Source organism: Coregonus lavaretus (assembly GCF_964263955.1).
Source record: "Coregonus lavaretus genome assembly, chromosome: 32".
Classification (NCBI taxonomy): domain Eukaryota; kingdom Metazoa; phylum Chordata; class Actinopteri; order Salmoniformes; family Salmonidae; genus Coregonus; species Coregonus lavaretus.
In genome coordinates this window covers 32,331,994-32,349,991 of record NC_140019.1, presented here as the reverse complement: position 1 = coordinate 32,349,991, position 17,998 = coordinate 32,331,994, and the positions used below count along the sequence as shown (strand labels likewise).

At 47.6% G+C, this 17,998-nt stretch overlaps 1 protein-coding gene across 1 annotated transcript; it reads right to left on the bottom strand.

Moving 5' to 3' along the window:
• Positions 1 to 1,267: 1,267 nt before the first annotated feature.
• Positions 1,268 to 7,416, bottom strand: LOC311107243 (inositol-trisphosphate 3-kinase B; the record flags this gene model as incomplete). The annotated part of the gene is made up of 8 exons (XM_084149727.1): positions 1,268 to 1,736; positions 1,844 to 1,915; positions 2,042 to 2,143; positions 5,174 to 5,378; positions 5,713 to 5,926; positions 6,156 to 6,240; positions 6,707 to 6,827; positions 7,310 to 7,416. 8 exons carry the CDS (start codon positions 7,414 to 7,416, stop codon positions 1,356 to 1,358), a joined length of 1,287 nt encoding a protein of 428 aa, XP_084005853.1. The 3' UTR covers positions 1,268 to 1,355.
• Positions 7,417 to 17,998: the final 10,582 nt, after the last annotated feature.

Below are 17,998 nucleotides of genomic sequence, written 5' to 3'. Positions count from 1 at the left end.
TCTCATCCATTTATATGCAGATGATACAGTCTTATACTCAGCTGGCCCCTCCCTGGATTTTGTGTTAAACGCTCTACAACAAAGCTTTCTTGGTGTCCAACAAGCTTTCTCTGCCCTTAACCTTGTTCTAAACACCTCCAAAATAAAGATCATGTGGTTTGGTAAGAAGAATGCCCCTCTTTCCACCGGTGTGATTACTACCTCTGAGGGTTTAGAGCTTGGGAGTATGGCTAAACTTGGGAGTATGGCTAAACGGTACACTGTCCTTCTCTCAGCACATATCAAAGCTGCAGGCTAAGGTTATATCTAGACTTGCTTTCCTCTATCGTAATCGCTCCTCTTTCACCCCAGCTGCCAAACTAACCCTGATTCGGATGACCATCCTACCCATGCTAGATTTACGGAGACGTAATTTATAGATCGTCAGGAAAGGCTGCTCTCGAGCGGCTAGATGTTCTTTACCATTCGGCCATCAGATTTGCCACCAATGCTCCTTATAGGACACATCACTGCACTCTATACTCTGTAAACTGGTCATCTCTGTATACCTGTCGCAAGACCCACTGGTTGATGCTTATTTATAAAATCCTCTTAGGCCTCACTCCCCCCTATCTGAGATACCTACTGCAGCCCTCATCCTCCACATGCAACACTTGTTCTGCCAGTCACATTCTGTTAATGGTCCCCAAAACACACACATCCCTGGGTCGCTCCTCTTTTCAGTTCGCTGCAGCTAGCGACTGGAACAAGCTGCAAAAAACACTCAAACTGGACAGTTTTATCTCCATCTCTTCATTGAAAAACTCAATCATGGATGCTCTTACTGACAGTTGTGTCTGCTTCGCGTGATGTATTGTTGTCTCTACCTTTTTTGCGTTTGTGCTGTTGTCTGTGCCCAATAATGTTTGTACCATGTTTTGTGCTGCTACCATGTTGTGCTGCTGCCATGTTGTGTTGCTACCATGTTGTGTTGTCATGTGTTGCTGCCATGCTATGTTGTTGTCTTAGGTTTCTATTTATGTAGTGTTGTGGTGTCTCTCTTGTTGTGATGTGTGTTTTGTCCTATATTTTTATTTTAAATCCCAGCCCCTGTCCCCGCAGGAGGCCTTTTGCCTTTTGGTAGGCCGTCATTGTAAGTAAGAATTTGTTCTTAACTGACTTGCCTCATTAAATAAAGATTAAATAAAATTAAAATAAATACATGTTTGTACAATAGGTTGTTTTTATTGTAAAAAATGAGAAAATGTTGTCCATAAACACCTTGTTCAACTTAACTCACCCTGTATTCTGTATTCTATCCATTAATACTGTCTATTGCAATGCTTCAAATCATCCACAGACATCATCCATGTCAATTAGAGAACACATTCCTGTGAGTATTGTTCTGATGTGGTCTCTCTTGTTCCATCAAAAGTACTTTCATTCTGTGTTGCCTCGTCCTGACCACCCTGACTTTTAGTCTGTGTGTGTTCCTGTTCCTGCAGATGGACACTGTCCATCTCCTCTCCATGTGTCTCCTCCTGTCTACAGGCTGCCTGGCTGATGGCCTGACCCACGAAAGAGGTGAGGGTGGCCAGCCCGATCAGGTACCCGTCCTCCCGGTTCCCCTCGGCCCATGGGACGTCGTGCTTCAGCTGCACACTGCTGGGCGACGGGATGGTTTTCCCAAAGTCTATCATCCAGATGCTTGCCTTACTGGTCCGGTCGTGGACAAAGAGGAGCGAGCTGCCAATCACCTGTCAGGTGAACCCAAAACATTACTGTATGACTAGTTCTGAGGCTAAATATGTTATTATTAAGTAGAGGGATAGTTGACATGTTTAAGTGGTAAATATGAACTGACCTCGTGGGCTTTGAAAAATGGTGATTCCTTCAGGGCTTCATCCAGAGCCTGAAGTCTGGAATGGTAGGCCTTCTAAGGGTGAGAACCAGAAGGGAGAGTGCAGCGTGAAAAGGAGATATATTTTAGCTATATTATTAGAGGTGTGTGAAACCTGTACGTTGTACATAATATAGGTGATGTTGATGGCGAATTACTGACCAGGATGTGTAGCTGACTCTTGGTGAAGGAGAGGAGTGCCTCAGTGACCTGGGCTGGGGTGAGCATCTTCTTAAAGTCCCGCTGTATGCTGCCATTCTCCATCTAACATGGACACACAGGGACAAACACAGACTAAGGCCTAGATTCAATCAGATCAAGTGTTAACCAGCGATAGCTGACACCCGCATTGCTGATGTTTTGGCGGTGTCGGAGGTGGAACTGCGTTGGAGCTGTCAAATAGGTGAGCAGCTGCTCTTGTGATCATTGTCACAAAGCCTAACCCGCCCACTCGCGTTAGAAGTTAAGAATGAGAAAGTGTAGGCTATATAGAAATAATTACGCTGGGCCTCCCGAGTGGCACAGCGGTCTAAGTGCTAGAGGCGTCACTACAGACCCAGGTTCGATCCCAGGCTGTGTCGCAGCCGGCCGCGACCGGGAGACCTATGAGGCGGTGTACAATTGGCCCAGCATCGTCCGGGTTAGGGGAGGGTTTGTCCGGCCGGGATGTGCTTGTCCCATCGCGCTCTAGTGACTCCTTGTGGTGGGCCGGGCGCATGCACGCTGACTTCAGTCACCAGTTGTACGGTGTTTTCCCCGACACATTGGTGCGGCTGGCTTCCAGGTTAAGACGAGCAGTGTGTCAAGAAGCAGTGCGGCTTGGCAGTGTCGTGTTTCGGAGGACACATGGCTCTCGACCTTCGCCTCTCCCGAGTCCGTACGGGAGTTGCAGCGATGGGACAAGACTGTAACTAACAATTGGATATCACGAAACTGGGGAGAAAAAGGAGTAAAACATTTTAAAAAATACGCTCAAATTGAAAATAATTCAATAAAATAATTAGGATTTCTCACATTCCAGTGTTTGAACTTAAACAAGGCTACAATCTGGCTTTAGAACAGCTCATTCCATTGATACTTGCCTTATTTTGACCACATCAAGCAGGAAAGTGAGAAGGGGAACTATACAAGTATGGTCATGTTAGACTTTCAGAAAACTTTTGACACTGTGGACCATGATATTCTCCTGATGAAACTGAAATGCATGGGTCTAAATGATGTAGCAGTGAATTGGTTTAGGTCTTACCTGACCAACAGAACACAAGTATGTAATGTTGGTGATGTTCTGTCAGAGGCCAAAGAAATATCCTGTGGAGTACCGCAGGGAGCAATTTTAGGGCCTCTCTTATTTCTTATATATGTTAATGATATGCCAGATACAGTAAAGTGCAAACTCCTGCTTTATGCTGATGACTCAGGGAAGGATACAGTTTACATAGAGGAGACCCTGAGTAAGGAATTGCATTTTGTTAGAGATTGGTTGACTGACAACAAATTGTCGCTACATTTGGGAAAAACTGAATTGATTTTGTTTGGAACAAAACGTAGATTGCTTAGGGCTGACAAGATAAAGGTAAACTGTGCACGCAAGGAGATTGAATCTAAAACAAATGTAACTTATTTTGGTGTGTTCCTAGATCAATCCCTTTCTGGAGACCTGATTGCTGCTAAAATTATTTCTAAAATGGCAAACAAATAGACATTTTTATATAGTAACACTAGATATTTTAACATCAGAGTTAAAAAACTGCTTGTCTCAACCTTGATTCAGTGTCATTTTGATTAAGCCTGCTCTGCTTGGTATAGTGGGCTATCAAAAAAGCTGAAAAAGAGAATGCAGGTCATGCAACATAATGTTATCAGGTATATGCTGAATGTCCCCCATGGGACCCACATAGGGGTACAGGAGTTCTTGTTACCTTTGTATTCCAGGGTGGACCAACTTAACTAACACAGTTACAATACCAGAGCTAGTGTTATGTCTTGTGAAATCCCAAGAGGAAACAGTATTGCGAGGAGCACGTTTTTCTATACAGGCATTTGTCTATGGAATAGCCTCCCCTTGGAGATCAAGCAAAGAAAAAGTTGAAATTGCTTTAAAAAGCAGGCAACGGTTTTCATTTGGACAAGGTTGTCTAAGTAAGAGAAACCACTCCACTGCCCCTTGTGCTCCCTACTGTTGGTCAGGTGTATTTATTTGAATGATAGGTATGATGTGCAATGAATAGACCCCTCTGTAGCTCAGCTGGTAGAGCACGGCGCTTGTAACGCCAAGGTAGTGGGTTCGATCCCCGGGACCACCCATACACAAAAATGTATGCACGCATGACTGTAAGTGGCATATTATTATTTTTATTATATTGTTTTTTAAGGTCGAAATGTGAAATTAATATGGTTGATTTTTAAGGTTAGGGAAAAGTGCAGTGAATAGTGCCACTTTTAGGATGTCAATATAAATGAATGTATTTATGGGCCCTGTGTAGCTCAGTTGGTAGAGCATGGCGCTTGAAACGCCAGGGTTGTGGGTTCGTTTCCCATGGGGGGCCAGTATGAAAAAAAATATATATATGTATACGCCTCCCGAGTGGCGCAGTGGTCTAAGGCATTGCATCGCAGTGCTAGCTGTGCCACTAGAGATCCTGGTTCGAATCCAGGCTCTGTCATAGCTGGCCGTGACTGGGAGACCCATGGGGCGGCGCACAATTGGCCCAGCGTCGTCCAGGGTAGGGGAGGGAATGGCCGGCAGGAATGTAGCTCAGTTGGTAGAGCATGGCGTTTGCAACGCCAGGGTTGTGGGTTCGTTTCCCACGGGGGGCCAGTATGAAAAATAAAACAAATAATGTATGCACTCACTAACTGTAAGTCGCTCTGGATAAGAGCGTCTGCTAAATGACTAAAATGTAAATGTAAAATGCAGTTCCACCTCCGACATTATACAACTATTCAGATGTCGTCTAAAGCGGATCTGATTGAATCAGGCCCTAAAACCCTGGGACTATTGTAGACCACCAACAGTCTACATAACCCCAGTCTACATAACCTCAGCACACTTAACCCCAATATACATAACCCCAGTATACATAACCCAGTGAAGTTAGTAGACCCCCCCGAGAGACAGAGAGGTCGAGAACAGTCAGGACTTTTAAAATATAAATGTTGAAGTCAATAAATAAAGACTTTGGCACAAAATAAGACTTATTATCTTGATCTTGATTCTGATGTTTATTTCCCTCTGTTATCATTTAGCCAATCAGAGGACAGCAGAGGTTTGGGCGTTGAAGCCGTGTCTCTCACCATAATGCACTCGATCCTGAAGCCTAGCGTGGCGGTGGAGCTGGTGTTATCCCTCCACTGCAGGTAGCGCCACTTTGTCACGCCTCGCTGCTCGTGTTCCTCTACCGTGGGGGCCGTCGGATCTACTTTTACCATCTTCTGGTACATATCAGTCCGCAGGGTGGGCTTAGTGTGTGCTTTGGTTAACTCCTCCTCCTGGTATGTCCTGAGAGCAACAGTAGCTTAATTACAGACACACACACACACACACACACACCAGCGGTGGCTGTTGGCACTTTTAATAGGGAGAACGGGCTCATAGTAATGGCTGGAACAGAATGAATCAAATGCCTGGTATCAAATACATCAAACACCTGGTTTTCCATGTTTGATTCCATTCCATTCATTCCTTTCCATCCATTATTATGAGCCGTCCTCCCCTCACCAGCCTCCTCTGACACACGCACACACACACACACACACACACACACACACACACATACACACACACACACACACACACAAACACAAACACAAACACACACACACACACACAGTACCTCACGCCCATCTTGCAGTCCATGATGACAGGGTTCTTCAGGCCCCTCAGTAAGTCCTCCAGGCGGATGTAACTCTCGTTCCCCTTGGTGACCGAGCCATGATACTGCGGTACAAATGGACGCAGGGGGTCGGCCATGAGGGCCTGAAGACACACAGCCTCCACCTCACTGAAACGCTTCAGCACCTCGCCCCCTTCACTCAGCTTGAAGTTACCTAGCAACACAGAGGCAGGGGAGAGGGGAGGGTAGGTGTAGTCAATATTTAACTGTAACTTCTACAATCACTAAGTAACCAATTTATCTGCAGTTGCCTCAATGCTCACATTGTAACAGAATGAGTGAATGATTTGGAGAGCTGATGATGTGGGAGTAAATGGTGAGATGTTATACAGTACATATAAAGTGATATAGCGATGTGTTTGTGTTGTTGAATGGACACGTGCCTTGATGTCCTGCTAGCTGGACCCATGAGCTCTGCCGACGCACTGACCACTGCATCAAGGTCAGGAAGGTCCTCCAGGAGCGACACTGGAGTAAATAGAATTTTCATTGTCATGTGCGCTTAAAATAGTATACTTTCTATTTCAATTGTCTTTCTCTTTAGCTTCATAATGGGCAATGTGGAATACTGTAGGCCTACACTAAGGGGAGTGGGAAAGGACTGGAGGTGAAACACCCCTCAGCCTCTCCCCCCTCCCCTATCTCCATCAATAGGACCCATGCAAATCCTATTCAAATTTGCCCGTGTCAAGGCTCAAGGCTCGCTTTCAAACTCATGCAAATCGCAGACAGCGGTTAGACAGAGAGGGGTTGAGAAGGGGATGGAAATTACAGACATTATTTCATGGAGAATAAAGGCATCCACGGAAACAGATATTTACAGTGTGGGCCTACAGTGGATATGAAACCAGTGACATATTGTTGTTATCTCCAAAAGTATGCTGTATCTAGTAGGCCTATACTTGCTCTTTTCACGTTCAGTTCTCAATCTCACCCTCCTCATGGTGCTCCTCTTGCTGGCAGTGTCCTCTCCTTCGCTGAAGACCTCATCGCTCTCCGCTGAGGAGCAGTTGAAGGAGGAAGAGGAGGATGAGACAGAGGAGTGCATGAGCATCCTGGAGAGGATGGAATGGGAGGAAGGAGACCAGCAGGTTTCACTACAGCTCCCCTCAGAGCTCAGGCTGCTGGCACCTTCCTTCTCGCCATCCTTCCCTCTATCCCTGACACTCTCTCCTTCCATCTTTCTGTCCCCTGCACTTTCTCCTTCCATCTCTCTATCCCCTATCCTCTCTGTCTCTTTATCACCTGTCTGCTCTGCACTCTTCCTCTCCTCGCTCCTCTCATTCAGCACACATCCATCTTGCATCCCCTCTTCCGCTTCCATCTTTCTCATCCTCCACTCTCTCCATCGCTCTCTTTTCTCCATCTTTTCCCATCCCTCTGTCTTTGCTGCTGGCATGCTCCCTCCCAACCTCTCCCTCTTCCTCAGTCTCCATCTCTCCTTCACGCTCCTTCTGCTCATCCTTGAATCCTTTACTCTTTCACTCTCTGACCCCTCCTGTTCTTTTCCCCTCTCCTCTCCCCTCTCCCGCACTACACTGTCACATCTTTGAATATCAACCAAAAGGCCTTGAGTCGCATGCAGTTCAGAGCCTGGTTCTGTGTCTTCCAGATGCCTGGGTCTCTCTTCTGGTCCTCTTTCATGGTCTTGTAGTTCCAGACTGTTAGAGGGTGAGTCCGGGGTAGAGAGAAGTTTGGTTTGGGGTTTCACCGTACCAAACACACTGGGTGTCCTGACACCAATGGACGGATGTTGGTCGACATCATTCAAGAGTCCAACAAATCCATCATCATTGTCATCATCCTGTTCTTCATTCCCCATCTCCTTTTCTTTCTCTACATCCTTCATTTCATCCAGAGCTGGGGGTGTTGTGTTGTCCATCATTCCCAGCTGAAAGGGTGATATTCCAGGGGATGTAATCCTGATAACTCCACTCCAATGTTAGTAGGCCTAGTGTGAAAAGATGAGTCTCTTGAGTAGAGATTATATGTTCTAATGTTTTATATATATACAGCACAAAACACACAAGCAAATTAAAGGTATTTGAATATATGGTTAGGAATAAAATAGTAATGAAAAAAAGTGTAAATTAATTCACTAACAAGAGTACATGAATAAGCTATAGCTACAACACATTTTAAAAACAGGTAAAGGACAGAAAATGAAATTACAATGTCTATTTAAGTGTTGCAATAAGGATGCTGAAATACTGATAATAAAAGTTGCTTGCAGTAGCCTACCTTGTGCATCCAAAAGCATTCCCTTGATAAATCTATGTAACACTTTATGGACCCTAGGGGTTCATTAAGTCCGTAGAAATTACACCTGTACAGTCGGTAGACTGTAGTAAGATCGGACAGGCTCTAGCTCTGTCTCCCTGCGTTATCCCTGATGTGGCAGTATTTTGCATGCTGTGACGCAACAAAGTTTCCAAACATTGTGGTGAGTGAGTGAGCGTGACTGGCAGCATGTCATTGAACTGCAGGTTGACAGGAGTCTCTCTTGTTTGTGTGTTATCTAGGAAATACATCTGCATCAACATCATCTGAATAGGCCATAAGGTACTCTGTCAGAGGAGGCTGGTGGGTGGAACTATAGGAGGACGGGCTCATTGTAATGGCTGGAATGGAATAATTGGAACGGTATCAAACATATGGAAACCCTATTTTTGACTCCGTTCCATTAATTACATTCCAGCCATTACAATGAGCCCGTCCTCCTATAGCTCCTCCCACTAGCCTCCTCTGTACTCGGTCTAGTATCCAAATAGAGCCCCACAGTGGAGGTGTCATAATACCCATAAAACCTAGCGGTCAACCAGGGAAATGGTTCCAATCATTTTTACACCATTCATTTTTCCCATAGGGGATTTTAGAAACACTTAAAATAAGGGCTGTGTTTTGTGTAGGCTTACCCTGGCGTGACGTTTTGATAACCATGTAAATCTCTCTCGGACAAGGTGACTTTCATCAATATATTCAGCTCTATTTACTCTCAGATTCGAAAATGCTAATTGGCATCAAAGTACCATTGATATGTTTACATTAAATTGACTTAATTGTTGCAGATAAAAGTCTGTGCGTGATGACGTAGTGCACACAAAAATACCTTATGCGGTTAAATAAAAAATACAAGTGAAATGGATTTCCATCACATTTTCAACTCTACTGATGGTTTTCTCACAACAAATGTTGCGTTATATAAGCTATTGGCACGTTATTATCATGTCACCAGATAAGACCCTCGATATTTATTGGAAAGCAGCATCAAGCTCATTTACTTGCACTTTCACCACCCTGTGAAGGTCATCATCATTTATTTCATTTGTAGCCTATAGTAAACTTCATGCTTTCCCCGACGAGTCGTAGTGGGAGGACCACACAACATGTCATCGTGTGACTCCAAGTTTACTTCGATATGATGGTTATTTAAGCAATAAGGCCCGAGGTGGTGTGGTATATGGCCAATATACCAAGGGCTGTTCTTAGTACAACGCAACACGGAGTGCCTGGATACAGCCCTTAGCCGTGGTATATTGGCCATATACCACAAATAAGGTACCTTATTGCTATTAGTCTCTCAAATCAAATCAAATTATATTGGTCACATACACATATTTAGCAGATGTTATTGCCGGTGGGGCGAAATGCTTGTGTTCCTAGCTCCAACAGTAAAGTAGTATCTAACAATTCACAACAATACACACAAATCTAAAAGTAAAAGAATGGAATTAAGAAATATATAAATATTATGACGAGCAATGTCAGAGTGGCATTGACTAAAATACAGTAGAATAGAATACAGTATATACATATGAGATAAGTAAAGCAGTATGTAAACATTATTAAAGTGGCCAGTGATTCCATGTCTATGTATATAGGGCAGCAGCCTCTAAGGTGCAGGGTTGAGTAACCGGGTGGTAGCCGGCTAGTGATGGCTATTTAACAGTCTGATGGCCTTGAGATAGAAGCAGTTTTTCAGTCTCTCGGTCCCAGCTTTGATGCACCTGTACTGACCTCGCCTTCTGGATGATAGCGGGGTGAACAGGCCGTGGCTCGGGTGGTTGATATCCTTGATTTTTTGTTTTTGGCCTTCCTGTGACATCGGGTGCTGTAGTTGTCCTGGAGGGCAGGCAGTGTGCCCCCGGTGATGGCCGCACCACCCTCTGGAGAGCCCTGTGGTTGCGGGCGGTGCAGTTGCTGTACTAGGCGGTGATACAGCCCGACAGGATGCTCTCAATTGTGCATCTGTAAAAGTCTGTGAGGGTCTTAGGGGCTAAGCTGAATTTCTTCAGCCTCCTGAGGTTGAAGAGGCGCTTTTGTGCCTTCTTCACCACACTGTCTGTGTGGGTGGACCATTTCAGATTGTCAGTGATGTGTACGCCGAGTAACTTGAAACTTTTCACCTTCTCCACTGCGGTCCCGTCGATGTGGATAGGAGCGTGCTCCCTCTGCTGTTTCCTGAAGTCCACGATCAGCTCCTTCGTTTTGTTGACGTTGAGGGAGAGGATATTTTCCTGGCACCACTCCGCCAGGGCCCTCACCTCCTCCCTGTAGGCTGTCTTGTCATTGTTGGTAATCAAGCCTACTACTGTTGTGTCGTCTGCAAACTTGATGATTGAGTTGGAGGCGTGCGTGGCCACGCAGTTATGGGTGAACAGGGAGTACAGGAGGGGGCTGAGCACGCACCCTTGTGGGGCCCCTGTGTTGAGGATCAGCGAAGTGGAGGTGTTGTTTCCTACCTTCACCACCTGGGGGCGGCCCGTCAGGAAGTCCAGGACCCAGTTGCACTGGGCGGGGTTCAGACCCAGGGCCCGAGCTTAATGATGAGCTTGGAGGGTACTATGGTGTTGAAGGCTGAGCTATAGTCAATGAACAGCATTCTTACATAGGTATTCCTCTTGTCCAGATGGGATAGGGCAGTGTGCAGTGCGATGGCGATTGCATCGTCTGTGGATCTATTGGGGCGGTAAGCAAATTTAAGTGGGTCTAGGGTGGCAGGTAAGGTAGAGGTGCTATGATCCTTAACTAGCCTCTCAAAGCACTTCATGATGACAGAAGTGAGTGCTATGGGGCGATAGTCATTTAGTTCAGTTACCTTTGCTTTCTTGGGTACAGGAACAATGGTGGACATCTTGAAGCAAGTTTAGCTTGTCCGGGATCAAGACGTTGGTGTCCGCGACGTGGCTGGTTTTCCCTTTGTAATCTGTGATTGTCTGTAGACCCTGCCACATTCGTCTCGTGTCTGAGCCGTTGAATTGCAAATCCACTTTGTCTCTGGACTGACGTTTTGTCTGTTTGATTGCCTTATGTAGGGACTAAATACACTGTTTGCATTCAACCATATTCCCGGTCACCTTGCCACGGTTAAATGCAGTGGTTTGCATTTTCGCGAATGCTGCCATCTATCCACGGTTTCTGTTTTGGGTAGGTTTTAATAGTCACAGTGGGAACAACATCCCCTATACATTTCCTTGTCAGAATGCTGAATGTGGATGTGGTGCAGGAATCAGGCGCACGACACAGAAGCTTCGTCCAACAGACTTTAGTTGACGACAACGAAATACAAACGGGCCTCAAAAGAGCCCGGAGGCGAGCGATTACGCACACCGTGCGTTAACACCAAAATACAAGAAGCGCGAAAACTCTCCAAACAATGGAGCAAAACAATCACAGCACCTGCTGACAGGCGGAACAATTACACACAACACACGACTAACAAAACGAGGACTTATAGTGTGCAGCGTTCCACGTCTCCTCCGAGTGCCGCACCCACTCATCCACCGCAGGGGCCTCGATCTGGCTCTGATGCCATGGTGCCAGAACCGGCTGGTACCCTAACACACATTGGAAAGGGGTTAGGTTGGTGGAGGAGTGGCGGAGAGAGTTCTGTGCCATCTCTGCCCAGGGAATATACCTCGTCCACTCCTCCGGCCGGCCCTGGCAGTACGATCTCAGAAACCTACCCACATCCTGGTTCACTCGTTCTACCTGCCCATTGCTCTCCGGGTGGTACCCCGAGGTAAGGCTCACCGAGACCCCCAAGCGCTCCATGAACGCTCTCCAGACTCGGGAGGTGAACTGGGGACCTCGATCAGACACTATATCCTCGGGTACCCCGTAATGCCGGAAGACATGGGTGAATAGTGCCTCAGCGGTCTGTAGGGCAGTAGGAAGACCCGGCATTGGGAGGAGACGACAGGCCTTAGAGAACCGATCCACAACGACCAGGATGGTGGTATTCCCCAGAGAGGGGGGAAGGTCTGTAACAAAATCCACCGAGAGGTGAGACCAGGGTCGTTGTGGAACGGGCAGGGGTTGTAACTTCCCCCTGGGCAGGTGTCTGGGCGCCTTACACTGGGCGCACACTGAGCAGGAGGAGACATAAACCCTCACATCCCTGGCTAACGTTGGCCACCAGTACTTAGCACTAAGGCAGTGCACTGTCCGGCCAATACCTGGATGTCCAGAGGAGGGTGACGTGTGAGCCCAATAAATAAGTCGATCCCGAACCTCGAGCGGAACGTACGTCCGACCCACAGGACACTGTGGAGGGCTAGGGTCGGTACGCAACGCCCGCTCGATTTCAGCATCGACCTCCCACACTACTGGTGCCACCAGACAAGACTCTGGTAGTATGGGAGTGGGCTCAACGGATCTCTCCTCTGTGTCATACCGCCGGGACAGGGCGTCTGCCTTACCGTTCTGGGACCCAGGGATGTACGTGATTTTAAATACGAACCGGGCTAGAAACATGTTCCACCGAGCCTGGCGAGGGTTCAGTCTCCTAGCTGCCCGGATGTACTCCAGGTTACGGTGGTCAGTCAAAATGAGGAAAGGGTGTTGAGCCCCCTCAAGCCAATGCCTCCACACCTTTAGGGCCTGTACCACGGCTAACAGCTCCCTGTCCCCTACGTCATAATTTCGCTCCGCCGGGCTGAGCTTTTTGGAGTAAAAAGCACAGGGGCGGAGTTTAGGTGGCGTGCCGGACCGTTGCGATAGCACGGCCCCTATACCGGCCTCAGACGCGTCCACCTCTACCTGAAATGGTAAAGCGGGATCCGGATGCGCCAGCACCGGAGCCGAAGTAAACAGGCCCTTCAGTCTCCCAAAAGCCCTGGCCGCCTCAGCTGACCACTGCAAGCGCACCGGACCCCCCTTCAGAAGAGACGTTATGGGAGCTGCCACCTGTCCAAAACCCCGGATAAACCTCCGGTAGTAATTCGCAAAACCCAAGAACTGCTGCACCTCTTTAACCGTGGTTGGGGTTTGCCAATTACGCACGGCTGACACACGGTCAACCTCCATCTTCACCCCTGACGCGGACAACTGATAACCCAAAAAGGAGATAGACTCCTGGAAAAACAGACATTTCTCTGCCTTGACATACAGGTCGTGCTCCAACAGCCTCCTCAACACTCGGCGCACCAGCGCTACATGCTCGGCTCGGGTAGACGAGTACACTAGAATGTCGTCAATGTACACGACCACACCTTGCCCCTGCATGTCCCGGAAGATCTCATCCACAAAGGATTGGAAGACTGAAGGAGCATTCATCAACCCGTATGGCATGACGAGATACTCGTAATGACCCGAGGTGGTACTAAATGCTGTCTTCCATTCATCGCCCTCCCTAATGCGCACCAAGTTGTAGGCGCTCCTGAGATCCAGTTTTGTGAAGAAACGCATTCCGTGTAATGATTCCGTCATAGTCGCAATCAGAGGGAGTGGATAACTGTATTTCACAGTGATCTGATTGAGACTACGGTAATCAATACACGGGCGCAATCCTCCATCCTTTTTCTTCACAAAAAAGAAGCTCGAGGACGCAGGGGAAGTGGAGGGCCGTATGTATCCTTGTCTCAGAGACTCGGCTATGTATGTCTCCATAGCCCCCTTCTCCTCTTGAGACAGAGGATACACATGGCTCCGCGGAAGCGCTGCTCCTGCCTGGAGGTCTATCGCACAATCCCCCTGTCTATGAGGTGGCAATCGCGTCGCCCTCGCCTTGCTAAACACGAGTGCTACCTCCTCATACTCAGGGGGAATGTGCATTGCGGGCACTTGGTTCGGACTCCCCACAGAGGTCGCCCCCACGGAAACACCCAGACATCGCCCCACACACTGGGCAGACCACTCCTTAAGAGCCCTCTGTTGCCACGAAATAGAGGGATTATGGGTAATCAACCAGGGAAGCCCCAGCACCACTGGATACGCAGGAGAGTCGATCAGATATAACTGAATAGTTTCCTCATGACCCCCCTGCGTACTCATCCTAAGTGGCGCTGTGACCTCCCTAATCAACCCCGATCCCAACGTGCGGCTATCTAGTGCATGTACAGGGAAGGGAACATTGACAGGAAGGAGGGCAATCCCTAACTTAACACAAAAATTCAGATCAACAAAATTCCCAGCTGCGCCTGAATCTACTAGCGCCTTATGCTGGGAAGGAGGTGCAACCTGTGGAAAACTGACAGGTATACATAGGTGCACAACAGAGAGCTCTGGGTAAGTGGGGCGCCTACTCACCTGGAAGGACTCCCCAGTGCGTGGCCTGTTGTCTCGTCCCCCTGGAGACCCTCCCCAGCACCTAGCCGCAGTGTGCCCTCCACGGCCCCAGTTGGTGCAGGGGACGGCCCCCCTCGGGCTCCTTCTCCTCCTCTCTATAGCGCCAGCACCCCCGAGCTCCATAGGGCTCGGCTCGGAGGTGCTGGAGGGTGGAATGGACGGCCCCCACTCGGGACGTCCGCGGGTGACCAGCAGGGTGTCGAGACGGATGGACATGTCCACCAACTGGTCGAACGAGAGGTTGGTGTCCCTGCAGGCCAGCTCTCGGCGGACGTCCTCCCGCAGACTGCATCGATAGTGGTCGATGAGGGCCCGCTCATTCCACCCTGCATCCGCCGCTAGAGTCCGGAATTCCAAGGCGAACTCCTGGGCGCTCCTCTTCCCCTGTCGGAGGTAGAATAGACGCTCCCCCGCCGCTTTCCCCTCAGGTGGATGGTCGAACACGGCCCTGAAGCGGCGGGAGAACTCCGCGTAGGTGATAGTGGCGGCGTCTATCCCCCTCCATTCGGCGTTGGCCCACTCCAACGCTTTGCCGGTGAGACAGGAGATGAGGGCGGAAACGCTCTCGTGTCCCGAGGGCGCCGGGTGTACGGTGGCCAGGTAGAGTTCCACCTGCAGGAGGAACCCCTGACACCCGGCAGCGGTGCCATCATACGCCCTCGGGAGCGAGAGCCGAATCCCACTGGGTTCCGGAGCTTGGATGGGCGGACTGGCCGATGGTGGTGGTGAGGTAAGTGGAGGTGTGGGTACCTCTCTGTTCTCCCATCGTTGCAGAGTATTTATCACGTCCTGCAGGGCGGTCCCGATTTGATGGATCCTGTCGTCCTGCCCGCGGACGCGCTCCTCCAACGACTCGGGCGCTGCTGCTGCTCCTGCTGATTCCATAGTTGGTGTGTAATTCTGTCAGAATGCTGAATGTGGATGTGGTGCAGGAATCAGGCGCAGGACACAGAAGCTTCGTCCAACAGACTTTAGTTGACGACAACGAAATACAAACAGGCCTCAAAAGAGCCCGGAGGCGAGCGATTACGCACACTGTGCGTTAACACCAAAATACAAGAAGTGCGAAAACTCTCCAAACAATGGAGCAAAACAATCACAGCACCTGCTGACAGGCGGAACAATTACACACAACACACAACTAACAAAACGAGGACTTATAGGACACATAATTAACACTAAACGGAAACAGGTGTACAAATAAGACAAAACCAAACAAACATCGAAAACATACTACGGTGGCAGCTAGTACTCCGGGGACGACGACCGCCGAAGCCTGCCCGAGCAAGGAGGAGGAGTAGCCTCGGCCGAAACCGTGACATTCCTGATGAACTCAGTCACTGTGTCCGTGTATACGTCAATGTTATTCTCAGAGGTTACCCGGAACATATCCCAGTCTGCATGATCAAAACAATCTTGAAGCATGGATTCCGATTGGTCAGACCAGCATTGAATAGACCTTAGCACGGGTACTTCCTGTTTGAGTTTCTGCCTATAGGAAGGGAGGAGCAAAATAGAGTCATGATCTGATTTGCCAAAGGGAGGGTGGGGGAGGGCCTTGTAGGCATCCCGGAAGTGGGAGTAGCAGTGGTCGAGGGTTCTACCACAGCGAGTACTACAGTCAATGTGTTGATAGAACTTCGGTAGCATTTTCCTCAAATTTGCTTTGTTAAAATCCCCAGCTACAATAAATGCGGCCTCAGGATATGTGGTTTCCAGTTCGCAAAAAGTCCAGTGTAGTTCTTTGAGGGCTGTTGTGGTATCGGCTTGAGGGGGAATATACACGGCTGTGACTATAACCGAAGAGAATTCTCTTGAGAGGTAATACGGTCTGCATTTGATTGTGAGGTTTTCTTGGTCGGGTGAACAAAAGGACTTGAGTTTCTGTATGTTATCACAATCACACCATGAGTAGTTAATCATGAAACATAAACCACCGCCTTTCTTCTTCCCGGAGAGTTCTTTATTCCTGTCTGCGTGATGTACTGAGAACCCAGCTGGCTGTATGGACGGGGACAGTATATCCCGAGAGAGCCCTGATTCCGTGAAACAGAGTTTATTACAGTCCCTGATGTCTCTCTGGAACGAGATCCTCGCCCTGAGCTCGTCTACTTTATTGTCCAGAGACTTAATATTAGCAAGTAATATATACTCGGAAGCACGCCTCCTGAGTCGGACTAAAAGTCCACTCCGAATACCTATTCTCCGCTGGCGGCGTCTTGGAGCAGCCTCTGGGATAAGTTCAATTGCCCTGGGGGTACGAACAAAGGATCCAATTTGGGAAAGTCGTATTCCTAGTCGTAATGCTGGTGAGTTACCACCACTCTGATATCCAAAAGTTATTTCCGGCTGTATGTAATAACACAAAAAACGTTCTGGGCTAATAATGTAAGAAATAACACACAAAAATAAAAAATACTGCGAAGTTGCTTAGGCGCTAGAAGCAGAGCTTCCATGTCTGTCGGCGCCATCTTACCAACACTGGTTACCAACGTAATTAGAGCAGTAAAAATAAATGTTTTGTCATACCCGTGGTATACTGTTTGATATACCATGGCTGTCAGCCAATCAGCATTCAGGGCTTGAACCACCCAGCTGATAATATAACAATATTTGCACATTAAAAGCGGTTCCACCGACATTTCTAGCATAATCAATTTTACTGACACAAAAAGATCCCACCCTGTCTAGCATATTTTGTTTTGTCAACATTTGAAAAGTTTACAGAAAAAAATTATGTTTCCATCATGGCATTATCGACATTTACGATACTTTACTTGCATAAAAAGGTTGGATGGAAATCTGGTTACTAACCACGTTTCCATCCACAGTTTTTATGCAAGCAAAGTCATACCTTGTAAAAAAAAAAGACAGCTGTGATGGAAACAGGGATTTTCGGTACAATTGTATAAATGCCCAACAGATCATTTGTTCGTTTGACATGGTGGGATCTTTTTGTGTCGGTAAAATTAATAATGTGAGAAATTGCAGTGGAAATGCTTTTATGCGCAAATGTTGACATAATAACTATCATATCGACGTAAACTTGGAGTCACGCGATGATATGGTGTGTGGTCCTCCCACTACCACTTGGGAAGCCATGCAGTTTACCAGGCTACAGATGAAGTAAATCATTATGAACTTCACACGGTGTTGAAAGTGCACTGTGATGAGGTTGATGCTACTTTCCGATAAATATCGAGGGTCTTATTCTGGTGACATGATGATCGATACTTGTCTGCCGTTTGAAAAAAAAACAAATATACTCGCTCTTATCCATAATAATCTCATCATGTAGACTAGCCTAGCCGCACAGACTTGTCGTCACTAGTTACCACAGCTACAAAGTCAGAAACCCCGCCCATTTCTACAATTTATCTTAAAATGTGATTTAAAACTTAACCTTAACCCTAACATTAACCACACTGCTAACCTTATGCCTATCCCTAACCTTAAATTAAGACCAAACAGCAAATGTTTGTTTTAATGAATTTCTACAATATAACCAATTTCGACTTTGTGACTGTGGTAACTAGTGGAAACCGCACAGCCATCCCGAGCTATTGGCTGGAGCGCATGTGAGAAGACCAGAGGAGGCACATTTTCTATTTATTGACAAAACCATCTGTAAAGTTAAAAAATGTCGATGGACATTTTT